The sequence below is a fragment of the Anolis carolinensis genome, chromosome 6 (assembly GCF_035594765.1).
Source record: "Anolis carolinensis isolate JA03-04 chromosome 6, rAnoCar3.1.pri, whole genome shotgun sequence".
In the NCBI taxonomy this organism is placed as follows: domain Eukaryota; kingdom Metazoa; phylum Chordata; class Lepidosauria; order Squamata; family Dactyloidae; genus Anolis; species Anolis carolinensis.
The window spans coordinates 56437175-56451317 of NC_085846.1; the positions used below are offsets into that span (position 1 = coordinate 56437175).

Below are 14143 nucleotides of genomic sequence, written 5' to 3' on the forward strand. Positions count from 1 at the left end.
ATTGTAATGGCAAGCAGCAAATTGTGACTGCAGAGCTCTTGATGTTGTAGAGTTTCTGATCTTGTGGACAACTGTCAACAAGGCAATTCAACAAGAGGACAACAAACACACAAAAATGCTTTTTTTCCCAGTGAAAAGTTTTCTCATTAAGAATATTATTTATTTTTAAATTGACCTATTTATCAAAAAGAACATCAATCTACACACATGTAATATATGAGGGTGGTCAAAAAGTTTTGCCTCCTGTGTCATAAAAACATTATAAATGAACATGTAACAACATGAACATCAAGCTGTTTCAACGTCATTCAAGTCTGTAACGAAGTGTGATTTTTTTAGTTTACAGATGCCATGTTTAACTGTGTTTTAAAAGAGTCAGTATTTCAGTTACTCTGCACTCATGAGTGGTTGCCATGGAGAAGGGGGTGGAACCAACTGCGTTTAGCTGAAGCGAGAGCAGAATTTGGAGGGAAACTCAGTCTGTGGTCAGAGAACCACAGGGAAGGTTGATTTTAGAGTCTGTGCCCTTTTGTGGTGCAGAGAAGGCTGATTCTCAGTGAAGGGATCAGGTTGGCTCAAATGTTTGATTTTGAGTCAATTTAAAATAAGTTTGGTGACTTATTTTAAGGTAGTCTGTAATTGGAGGAATTACAGTGAAGACCGATTCTCAGTTGGAGAATCAGGGAGACTCAAATGTTTATTTTTGAGTCAGTTTAAAATAAGTTTGGTGGCTTATTTTAAGGTAGTCTGTTTCCAGATAAGGAACAGATTGTCTGTGACTGAAATTCACAGGGTGACTGCAGTTAAAGCAGGAGAGAAAGAAGTGGAATTTTAAAGTTTATAACATCTTAATACAGCTTTGCAACTGTTATTCAAAGTACCTCTAAAAAAGAAGTTATTGTAACCATTAAACTTGTGCCTCAATAAATGTGTTATTGTTTTTTAACATCTCAGTCTCTGAAATCTATTTTACCATCAAAAGCAAACAAGAAAGAAGAAAAATAAAATTTTAAAAGTCTCCTCTCTAAGTAGCCAGTGGCTATATCTTCCAATAGTGGTGGCAAGAGTGGATAATCCCCTTAACATCTGGTGGCCGCATTATAAACATCTTTACCTCTGGTGGCAGCGTTTAAAATAAAAACATCTTTAATAAGTGGTGGCAGCGATAATATAAAATATAATTAATTAATAAAAACTCCTCCACATCTCCGCAATTGGTGTCAGAGGTGGGATTTTAAAAAAGATTTCTCCCCCTTCCTGACATCTTTGCAATTTGGTGGCAGCGGTGGGATTTCAAAAGATTCCCCCCCCCCCCGCCTGAGTTCTCTGCAAAGTCATTGAATCTGAAACCATGTACGTTGTCTTTCAGAGGAACTCTGGTTTCTCGGTGTAGTCTGACAACGAATGATGTTGAAACAGCTTTAAAATTATAGGTCACAAACAGGGGCGTCCATAGGTATTTTGCCTTAGTAGACAAAATGAATCCCCCAACCCCCGCCGCCGCCAAATATTCCCTTGTCTCTTTGACCAGAGCCTCACTGGGGAGTAGACATTTGGTTTCATTTGTATTGATCTCTAAACTCTTGACATGCTGTGTAGCAGTCAGTGAATTGCTCTCATTTGCATCTGAAGCATTTTGCCTTTGACTTTTCTCCAGAGAAGGAGTGCTGTATGTGTCTTTTATTCTTCTACTTTTCTGCTTTCTCTTTTTTAGAGTTACTTCCATGTCTAATTTTTAATTAACTGAAACTGTTGTGAACTAACAACAAGAGCAGGAATAGGACCAGCTGAAAAGGGAGAAAAGAAAAACATACGGAGAGAGGGATTAATGTTGTAACCGAAAACTGACTTCTCTTGACTAACTAGTGCATGGGAAAGATTGTATAGATAGTTCATCCTATTTAAGTTTCCTTCCCAAACTTGCTTTCCTTTTCCTTCTAAAATACTTTATATCAGGCAGGTTCCCAAAGCCAATTTCATGATACAGTAGTTCACATGAGCCATAACATTTCTGTTCCTTTGCCTCTGCAATGTATTCAATTTTACACTCACACCACCATCTCCAGTTTCCAAGCAGCCCAATAACAGCCAGGTTTTGGGGGCTGAAATTCTGGTTTCTAGCCAACCCAGGCCTCTTCTACACTGCCATATAATCCAGTTCAAAGCACCATTTTATATGGCAGTTCATAGGCCCCCAGTTGAGTCACTACTGACATTTAATTCACGATTAATTCAAGACTGTGTACTATAACCTAGTTGTTTTCCTCTAACATTTGAAAAATGTATTTCCAAGTAGATACATAAAAATAAGATGCTGGATTAAAAAAACAACGACGTGAGTTCGTACTTGAGAAAACATGGAATCTAATATTAGGTTTTCCAGTATCTTTTCACTATATGTATTAACAGACTCTACCAGGAGAGATTACACCTCAGTGACATGCTTAGCATTTTGGCATGTTTTGGTTTTTGTCTTCTCCATTTAAACAGATCAAATAGCAAATTATGGCAAATACTTTTCTGAAAGTCTGGAGAACTGTTGCCATTTAGAGTTGGCCACACTGGACTAGATTAACAAATACGGCTGTGTGGAAAGGCCCATCTATATATATAAAATGATAAAGTTGTTTGCGCAGTGACTATAACAACAAAACTAAACATCCTAGAAATACGAAATTTGGCAACACAATGCAAAAGGCTTGCCTCCAGGTTACAACAACACAACCACACCACAAAACCACAATCCAGACCCACAAAACTCACAACATCGCATCATGCAATAACAACACAACTAAATGCCCCAGAAATACAAAACTTGGCAACACAATGCAAAAGCCTTGCCTCCCAGTTGGAACAACACAACCACACCACAAAACCACACAGGACCCACAAAACTCACAACAACGCATCGTGACTATAACAACACAACTAAACGCCCCAGAAATACGAAACTTGGCAACACAACACAAAAGCCTTCCCTCCAGGTTGTAACAACACAACCACACCACAAAACCACAATCTGGACCCATAAAACACACAATAACGCATCGTGACTATAACAACACAACTAAACGCCCCAGAAATATGAAACTTAGCACACAACTAAACCCCCCGTAAATACGAAACTTGGCAGCACAATACTAAAGCCTTCCCTCCAGGTTGTAACAACACAACCACACCACAAAACCACAATCTGGACCCATAAAACACACAATAACGCATCGTGACTATAACAACACAACTAAACGCCCCAGAAATATGAAACTTGGCACACAACTAAACGCCCCAGAAATATAAAACTTGACAATACAACACAAAAGCCTTTTCTCCCGGTTGTAACAACACAACTACACCACAAAACCACTATCCGGACCCACAAAACTCACAACAACGCATCGTGACTATAACACAACTAAATGCCCCAGAAATACAAAATTTGACAACACAACGCAAAAGCCTTGCCTCCCAGTTGTAAGAACACAACCACAACACAAAACCGCAATCCGGACCCACAAAACTCACAACGCATCATGACTATAAAAACACAACTAAACGCCCCAGAAATACAAAACTTGGCAAAACAATGCAAAAGCCTTGCCTCCCAGTTGTAACAACACAAACACACCACAAAACCACACTGCATCCACAAAACTCACAACAACGCATCATGACTATAACAACACAACTAAACGCCCCAGAAATACGAAACTTGGCAACACAACACAAAAGCATTCCCTCCCGATTGTAACAACACAACCACACCACAAAACTACAATCCGGACCCACAAAACTCACAACAACGCATTGTGTCTATAACAAATACAAAATTTGACAACACAACTCATCCACCTCCCCAATCCCTACATTCACACTTGGCCTCCAAAAAAACAATTACAATAATAACAATGACAACAACAACAACAACAAGAATCAACACCATCACAGGCAAGAAACAGCCAGGCACTGAGGCTGAGAGGCAAGTCAATGCTACACTGGGCCTCCAAAAAACAATACAGTAGCATCTAACTTATCCAACCTTCATGACCACTACAACAACAACAATAATAAACACCTACACAGGCAAAACAAAAAAAAGACTATTGTACCACAATAAAAATATAAACCGCACTCAGCAGATTCAGACATTACAACTAACAACAAACCAAAGACAACAGAGTTGTCAAGCAATTATCAATCAACACAAAAATTGAAGCAGGTAATAGACTTCAAATACTACTACTAATGTGAGTATAAAGAAGGTGGAGGTCACAGCATAAATAGAACCTAATGTAGACTGACCAACACCACCAGACTAAGCCACAGCAACGCGTGGCCGGGCACAGCTAGTAGTGATATAATCTGGCACATTCTCAGACTTCCACATTTCCTTTCCATGTAGCTGTAATTTTCATAGTTATTGGAGAAGAAAGGAACAACGTATTTTTCTGAGCCAGCCCGATTGTAATGTCAACTACTTAGGGGTGGTTTATTCTTGAGAAATCATGCAAGATCCATTGATTTTAAAAAATCTCCTTCTGATGGAATAAAAATGAATTACTTTGTTGATATTGTCCAAAATATTTACATTGGCAGCTGATCAATGGGGAGTTATCATGACTACCTACACCTAAAAATTAACTATGAAAACATGGTACACAGAAGATTCATGTGTGTGTATCTCTCTCTCTCTCTCTCTCTCTCTCTCTCTCTCTCTCTCTCTCTCTCTCTCTTTCAGAACACTAATGGGAATTCAGCAATATTTTTGAAACATCTTTGCCATCCCAATATACTCTTCCTTCCCTTCGTTTTGGTCACCTGTCCCATGAAAGATAGTTGAAAGAAGGAAATCCTGCTTTCTGAATTTCCAAAGATTAATAGTGTTTGTTGTATGTCTTTCGGGCTGTGTGGCCATGTTTAATTAAAAACATTAATAGTGTTTTTTTCAACGTATTAATCTTATAACAAAGCTAGCCTACAGAGTACAGTAGAGTCTCGCTTATCCAACGTAAACGGGCCGACAGAATGTTGGATAAGCAAATATGTTGGATAACAAGGAGAGATTAAGGAAACGCCTATTTAACATTAAATTAGGTTATGATTTTACAAATTAAGCACCAAATCATCATGTTATACAACAAATTTGACAGAAAAAGTAGTTCAATACACAGTAATGCTATGTAGTAATTACTATATTTACGAATTTAGCACCAAAATATCATGATATATTAAAAACATTGACTACAAAAATGCGTTGGATAATCCAGAATGTTGGATAAGCGAGTGTTGGATAAGTGAGACTCTACTGTACTTTCATCCATAATAGAAGAAAGCTAAAATTGCTTCATTTTATGTCCCTTCTGGAATTTGAATCTGATTTTTGAGCAGCAATATGGTGAAACTATTAGGTAGAAGGAGTTATAAATGGAAAAATATTATCCATGTGGGGGGAACTGGAGGACAGAGGTTTTATGGCACGACCCCTTCTTTGGAACAACAGTAGGAAAACAGAAATATTACATGGACATTACACGAGAGAGTATGTATTACTTAGGAGTTCACCACAGGAAGATGGATTTTTGCCCCTCCAACCACTAGCTAATACTATATAATTTGGTTTTACATTTTAACTAGCTCATAACCCAAATTTAATCTCATTTTTTGCTTATACAAAAATATAATGTTTCTCTTTATTTTTGTTTTCAGCCTACCAACAAAATTACAAGCTTCGCTGAAATTCAGAAATGACTGTGTTGTCGAAGGCTTTCATGGCCGGGATCACAGGGTTGTTGTATGTCTTTCGGGCTGTGTGACAATGTTCCAGAAGTATTCTCTCCTGACGTTTCGCCCACATCTATGGCAGGCATCCTCAGAGGTTGTGAGGTATGGATAAACTAGGCAAGGAAAGGAAAAATATTTATCTGTGGAGAGTCTAGGGTTTGGCAAGAGTCCTTTGTCACTGGGAAGCCAGCATTAATGTTTCAGTTAATCACCCTAATTAGCATTGGAAAGGTTTTTGCAATGGACAAAAACCTTTCCAATGCTAATTAGGGTGATTAACTGAAACATTAATGACAAAGGACTCTTGCCACAACCTGGACTCTCCACAGATATATATTTTTTTCCTTTTCTTGCCTAGTTTATCCATACCTCACAACCTCTGAGGATGCCTGCCATCGATGTGGGTGAAACGTCAGGAGAGAATACTTTTGGAACATGGCCATACAGCCTGAAAGACATACAACAACCCTCAGAAATGACTGTTTCTTTCTTGTGGAGAGGGTCGGTGTTCACCATTGCTTCTTTTTTCTAGAATGCAAGGTGTAATCTGATACCTCTAATGCCTAAAATGACCTGATTTATTCAGATGGGCCGCCAGAATCGCCATGCATCATGGTGAATCCAGTGGTACCTGATGGGGGGGACGGGGGTAACCCGTCACCCCACACCCTGCATTGCCCAGCTTCGGCCCACCTCATCCCTCAGGGGGGCGCGTTCACCACCCAGCTTCCTCCCATTGATTCAAATGTAGCATGGGAAACCTCCTGCATTGCCACAGTGGTGGCATATGGCAGATCTGCTATAGCCTTATGACGGAGTAGTTCAGTGTTGTGGGATGGGAGCCAGTAGGCTCTGTCATAAAACTATAGAATATTCAGCACATGCAGCCAAAAGTAACCTTGTCAGATGAGGTCATAGGTGCAAGAAATCTCACAGACACAAACCTGACAATTTTTTTTATTTTTTGTTTCTTTCTTTTTTGGGTTTTAGCCCCTTCTTTTTTGTAGTACCTACTCCCAGAATAGCTAACTGCATCAAGGCCCACTTTCATCTTCAGGTATCACATCAGATTTTTGTCAGAAAATAAACCCAATATGAGACATAGATGTGACCAGAAATTTGTTCCATTTTTCACCTGGGAGTTAATTTTGGTGCATTTTGAGATTTGGAAAGGGATTGGCATGACAAAGGTAATAAAAGCGAAACCCTGTTTGCGTCTTCAAACATTTGGTACTATTTCACTAATTAAAGAAAGGTGTTTTATCAGGGAATTCTGGGGATTTTTGAACGCACAAAAAGAAAGGGGCCTTGTTATGCATCTCAGTGGCTGCATAAACCTCACTCCTGATCTAGCTTGATTGATATTTCTGCTGACTTCAAAATTTGAAAAAATTGTGGGCATTTTGATTGGTGGAGCCCCGGTGGCGAAGTGCGTTAAAGCACTGAGCTGGAGACCAAAAGGTCCCAGGTTCAAACCCCGGGAGTGGCGGGAGCGGCCGCTGTTAGCTCCAGCTCCTGCCAACCTAGCAGTTCGAAAACATGCCAATGTGAGTAGATCAGTAGGTACCACTCCGGCGCTCCATGCAGTCATGCCGGCCACATGACCTTGGAGGTGTCTATGGATAACGGCAGCTCTTCGGCTTAGAAATGGAGATGGCACCAACCCCCAGAGTTAGACATGACTGGACTTAACATCAGGGGAAACCTTTACCTTTACCTTTGATTGGTAGAAATCAAAATATTGTCCAACCATGAACTCTGAGCCCACTGCACCCTTTTGATGAACAAATTGGTAATAGGTGACATTCAATGATATGCTGCAGAATGTTGGTTAAAATGCTTGGGAAGCTTTTGTAAACTAAGGTGTTCCCTTAAACAACACACAGGCAACCAATGTTCCCCAGATGTTGAAGCATTTCAGATCCCAGTATCCCAGCCATCATGACTAGCTATGGTGAAAATTGAAGTCTAGTGAGGCACAAGACTACCACACTACTTGGAGTATTCATTATAAAATGCCCAATTCACATAAATGGCAATCCATGTTACCTCTTCCGATTTGCTTTGGTAAAAGTCCCTAATTTGTTCTTCAGTTAATGTCTTCTCCTCTTCTGCCATAATATTAAAGCCAGCTCCAACAATCTTCAGTTGTAGATTAGCCATCACATTTTGTAGAAGAAGAAAAAATAGGTTATCAGGCTATGTTTAAACTATGTTCAAGCTGTCACATAGATTTTAAAAAAAACAATTCATTAGTTATCTGATTTGAGCTATGAATCAATCAATACATTTAAATTAAATAAAAGGAATGCACACATGCCACTATAAAGAAGCAAAATGACATATTAGCAACAAAGATTCCAAAGGCACATTTAAAACCATTGTTTGCTTGCTGCATATGTTTCTCTTAACTACTTCAATAGATACACAAAGTCATCCTTTGAAGATTATCTGATAATACAAGGTTTTTCAAAGAGTTTTGCTTACTGTTTCTTTAATTTTGTCAACTTTTTCAAGAGCAACTGCATCAGGCTTTATAATAACAACAGTGTATTTTTCTAAAAGAAAAATGATAGAATATGTAAAATTATATATACAATTGCACAAGATTATATAATAAGTAACTTTCCAGATTTTTTAAAATATAAAACCTCTCTTTTAATAGTAGCCTGCTTGTTACACTAAGAGAAGGCAAGCACATATAATATCTATGTTGGAGTACACTTAATGTAATTATTTTCACCAGAATTTAAATAAGACCTGTCATGATTTTTCAGCATTTCTGAGGATGCTCGAAATATAAGCCCTATTTCAAAAATAAGCCCTAGATATAGTTCATTTAAAAAGTCAATTTGGAAAAATAAGACTGCCACTGAAAACAAGCTCTAAAGCATTTTTGGAGCAAAAAATAATACAAGACCCTGTCTTATTTTGGGGAAAATAGGTAGATACTATAGCCTCATTTCTATGACTGCTTTTACATTGGTCTGAACTTTTAAGAAGAATTATTATAATGACATGGGACTAGAACATCTTACAATTATTCTGTTATGGATGGCTTCAACATTAGCCCATTTGAGTCTCATTTAAAAGAAGAAAGTGGGCAATAATAATAATAATAATAATAATAACAATAATAATAATAATAATAATAATAATAATAATAATAATAATAATAATAATGAGTTTATTATTTATTTGGTGTATTTTTGGGCCTGGTATTGCTGCCTGTTCATAATTATGATGCCTAGGGCACCTTTGGCCCCAGACCCTGTGGCCATTACTGCCCAGGACGAAGAAGACTTTGGTTTTCTCCCATGTCAGCAAGATTCAACTCCTTTCCAGATGCCTCATGTTGACATCTCCGAACCAGAGCCAATTAAGGATGCCCTTGAAATTGTGCAGGCTCTCCCAGATTCTCCGGAAGGTTTAGTGTTTGATCGTAGGGCATTTTGCAAACAGAGAGATCGCAAAGACAAAGCTTGCGGAGAAGCGCCAGATTAGCGGAGCGTGGTGACTATGGTTAAGCCCTGTTCTCTTGGGAAGAATTTGGGAGTTAGACACCTGGCACAGTGACTGTGACAAGCTCAATTCTCTTGGGAAGTTTTAGGGAGTCAGGCACCTGGTTTGGGGGAGCTTATGAACTTCAATAAAAGTATGGCGCTGGGAACTTTCCTTCGCGGTGTCAACTTTACTTCTGACTGGGAAGCATCATCGTCTCTAGCTCTTGGAATCCAAGTGGCCTGAAGGTGTGCTACTCTTGAGTAGACCGGGTGCCGGTCTGCCTCCTTGCCCAAGTTTGGAATGCGTTTCAGCTCCTGTTCATCTAGTTCATACCTTGCTTTGAAATCCTGCTTTCGGACATTTCCTCCAGAGAACTCTTATTGCCTCTTTGATCCTTTTCCCCACTCAATACTCGAGCCAAGTTTGAGTGTGTTTCAGTTTCTGGACTTTGGACTTTAATATTGGACATAAGACTTTTACTTATTGGACTAATTTTGATCTTTCCTGAAAGGTCAACTGCTTATTCATCTTTGCTGCTTATTTCCTTTTGGAACTTTATTTGCTTTAATAAAGATATTATATTGTTATTGGCCTCTGTGTTGGTTTTCAGTGCTCTCGCTGCCTAGGGGTATAACAATAATAGAGTTGCACTTCCTCGGAAAGATCAGGTCCACAGCTTGAGAATAGAACAGAGAATAGGATGCAAATGGATGACTTCTGCTGACAAAACAGAAGAATCCAGCAGAACCAAGAGGGAATGGTCTCCCTTCTACACTGCAGCTCCAATATATCCCCAAATCTGTATCCAGAGGTTAGGAAGCCATCTGGAATGGGTTTACAAGCTAGAAAGATAATCTACAATGAAAAGGGAAGGAGAAAACATTTTTATTACTACTACCAGCACAACTTTGAATTTTTCAAGGATAAAATAGTGGGGACATATGGTGCTGCTGTAGATCCTTGGATGATTACAGTTAGATATCAGCAGATGGTAGATCAGCAATAAATTTCAGGTGCTGTAGATGATATTTCAAAGGAAGGAACTGTCAAACCCTCACTTCTGAGTGTTTCTTGCTTAAGAAAACTCTATAAAAATTATGGGGTTCCATGAGGCAGCTAAATACACATCAAAGCAACACCATACTGCTGAATTAGAACCTAGAAATATGAAACTGAGATATCAGTGCACTTAGATATCTGCCACAAAAACTTTTGCATGGAATACCAATCAAATGATGATTGAAAATGATCATCTGGGAGCAAGGCTGTCAGTAATTCAGATGTACCATATTCTTCCTTAAAATCCTGTTATCAAAACTATCAAAATTATCAAAAATAATACCACATGGCTTTCAGAAATCCATATATGAAGAAAGACAGCATTATAATTTTATTTTCTGATCAGCAAGGTAATTCTATACTTCTTAGTCTTTTTTTAAATGTCCAGTTACAGATAAGAAGCTATACCAATAATAATAATGTACAGAACAAAATCACTTAATTGGTTCATTGAATATAGGTATTATCTTTCTCAGATATAAAAATGATGCAGCAGCAATCATTTGTATTGCTGCATCATTTATATGTCTGAGAAAGATATTATTATATTCAACCAACTAATAAAGTGATTTTTTTTCGGGACATCTCCCATCCACCAATTCAGCCCACATGTACTTAGTTTCTTCAGAAATAGGCTTAAAATAATGAACCTTTGAATACCTTTGTCCCTTGAGGTTGTATAAGGAGCAGATTCACTGGTCCTATGGGTTACCAAAGATCTCTATTTTGCAAACCTTGCAATGTGCTCAATATAAAGAGAAATTTTTTCAGATCTCCCCTGAGACTATAGATTCATTTTATTTCAACATTTCCTCCACTGCATGTCCTAGTATCAGGCTAGTTTAGGGAATAGCTGGACTTCTCTGTCTTCCTAAATTTTACTGTAATTTCCCTCCATTATTGGGCACCTGAGGCAGTCCTGACCCCATCGAAAAGCCATATGGAAAACACTGGTACTAAGTTTTTTTTAACCTATCTTTCCTATCTCCAAACAGCCAAGTATCTCTCAGTTTAATTTCTACCTAAAATTGATTGCATATAATAATCCCACAGAAACACTTGCCAACAGCTTCTTCTTCTTCGGGTTCTTCCTCAAATTCTTTTTCTTCCATTATTACAAGTTCCTGTAACTAAAAAATATTCAAATTTCAATGCTGATTCAGAATTTTTGAATTAAAACATGTTCTCTTCAAGACTGCAACTGTGAAATGACGTTTCAGTCAATATATAAAAGGGGTCTCTAAATAGGTTTTCTATATATCAGCAAGTTGTCTGAGAAGATCCCAGGGCCCTACCAGACAGGCCCTATATTCCAGGATCTGATTCCAGGTTTTCTGCTTTAAACCAGAATATATGAGTCCGTACTGCCATATAATCTGGGATAAATAGAAAACCTGGGATCAGATCCTTGGATACAGAGCCTGTTTGGAAGGGCCATTTGTCACCATTACTACTAATATTCTATATAATTGCTGCAACAGGAGAGGAGTGGAGCAAGTTCCCTCAGTCCCATTACTTTTCTCCTCTATTCACTGTAAATCAGCAACAATCATTCTATCAAAGCTATAGAAGTAGAAGAGATGGGAAGTAGTAGCATCATTTACATCTTTAACAGAAAAATTGGTACTAATAGCAGAAACAACAATGAATGAAGAGGAACAGGTTCCTTCCCATATCACAAACGAGAACAGCAGTTCAACGTATTTCAACAGACTTTTTAATTCAAAACCTACAGTATCCACATATGAAGTGTAAGAGCCTATTCAGATAAGCCATAAGTAAAGAAAAACTTTTCTTGAGGCCACTTGAAGGTTTCTTTTAAAACACATCTGTAAAGAACTAATATAGACTGCCACCAATTTGTGAAGGACTATGAACGACTAACACCAATTTGGAAAGATGCAACCACCAAAGATGCAGGGAGATGTTTACTTTTACTTTAAAGGATAGTGTAACTTGGGTTAGAATATATGCGACAGAGGCTTGGATGTTGAAAGAACAATAACAAGTTTATTCAGGCACAAGCTTGGTGGTTACAAAAGATGTTTCAGTTAGAAGTATTCTTATTAACAGTTACAATACTAGAATGAGATGAATCAAACTCTCTAAAGTATCACTTCTTTTACTTAAAGTAGTTAAAACCTATTCCTCTGCTCCTTTCTAACTGTTACTTCAATGGATCTCTGTGAGTCCAGCTGGGATTGGTTCCCAAAGTCTGAAACTTGGACTATCCAGTGGCTTCAAACCACAGTCACCCCTGTGATATACTATCACAGATTCTCTGTGCCTTACCAGGTCATAGACTACATTAAATAAGTCACCAAACTTATTTAAAACTGACTCAAAATGAACAATTGAGTCTCCTTGATCCCATCAACCTGGAATCAATCTTCCCTGTTCCTCATCAGAGCACAGACTGAGATTTGAACTTCCCTGGTTCTAACCACCTCAGAACCAGTCTTTCCCTGTAATTCCTCTGATTACAGACTGAACTTTCTTCAAAACATTCCCTCCTTTTTCATCCAGCTAACTCCACCCCTTTCTTGCCAGCTTCGAAATAGTTACATTTCTACAAAAGCAGCTACATTTCTATGGCAACCTGCCTCAGAATACTGAGCTGGTCACCATCCCCCATGCACTGGTAACTCTAATACTTACCCTTTTAAAACATATACACACAATTAAACATAACATCTGTAAACCAAAATTCATACTTCATTACAACATCCTTTTCTCTATTTTTGCTATTCACACATGCCCAGGAAAGGGTTGTGGAGACTGTTGTTATTTGTCATGCCTGCTGTAAGCAGATACACGCAACTATGGTAAGACCAGCTGGAATAGAATCTTTCCCAGCTCAGATTGTATTGCAGTGTTAGTTGCAGACATGCTACTGCAGCTTAAGATGAACAACTATGTTTCCTCAATTCTATTTCATTATAATCCCACTGCTGCTGGTACTAACAAACACTTCCATCTACACAGAGAACAAGATCAGAGTGGATGTAAAAAGACTGTAAAAAAAAACTCATATAAGCCAGGAGATCAGTGATCTTCTGAAACAACTGGAGAGCACACTTTGGAGAGTGCCAAACTGTCACACAATTTGCTTTCTTCCTCCTGTCTTTTCCATTTGTTTTCTATCTTCTTTGCTAGAGAGAGGGGTACAAAGGCTGTCTTATGATTGATCTTCATCAACTGCCTTAGGGGTAGGTAAAACATTTTAAATAACGATATCAGGTGAACATATGGTTGACATTGATCTGATGCAGCATGGGAGAAAGGAGAATTAGATCAGGATAGGAAGTTTGAGGGGAATGGATTAATCCCCTTCCTACCATTGTGGCATTTCTCCAAGCTAAATCCAAGCATATTTTATCATAGCTTTTCCTCTCTTTACTCCAAATGCAATACCTCCTTTGAGGTCATACAAAATGGTGAAAGGGTTAATCTTCCCATATTCAGTCCTTCAGATGTAATCAAAGACTCCTGATACATACCATCTTTTATTTGTTTTAAAAAGTTGAGAGATCATGGCTCTCCCGTATCACATCTGCTTTGGTCCTTTAATCTCGTCTGAAATTGACTGCGGCTGCAAAGCTAGATTCATCTGCTTGTCTAAAAGTCTCATTGAACTCTGTGGGATATGTATCTCAATAGACATCATGAGAATCTGCTGTTAGGCATATAAAAGGGCCTTCATTGAAAGCTGTGCTTAAGGCTACATCACCTAGAAGTAAGCCCCACTGAACACGACGAACATGTGCCTCAGATTGGCTGCATACCCCACAGTGTTCAGAAA

At 38.4% G+C, this 14143-nt stretch overlaps 1 protein-coding gene across 2 annotated transcripts in view; it reads right to left on the reverse strand.

Moving 5' to 3' along the window:
- The window catches only part of nme8 (NME/NM23 family member 8), a 50373-nt gene that overhangs the window by 17379 nt on the left and 18851 nt on the right, over positions 1-14143 (reverse strand). For both annotated transcript variants that reach the window (XM_062957005.1, XM_016994675.2), the window contains 3 exons: positions 11405-11471; positions 8266-8336; positions 7828-7920 (listed from right to left, as the gene is read on the reverse strand). In XM_062957005.1, coding sequence (XP_062813075.1) covers positions 7828-7920; positions 8266-8336; positions 11405-11471 — 231 coding nt within the window. The remainder of the gene's footprint in view (positions 1-7827; positions 7921-8265; positions 8337-11404; positions 11472-14143) is intronic.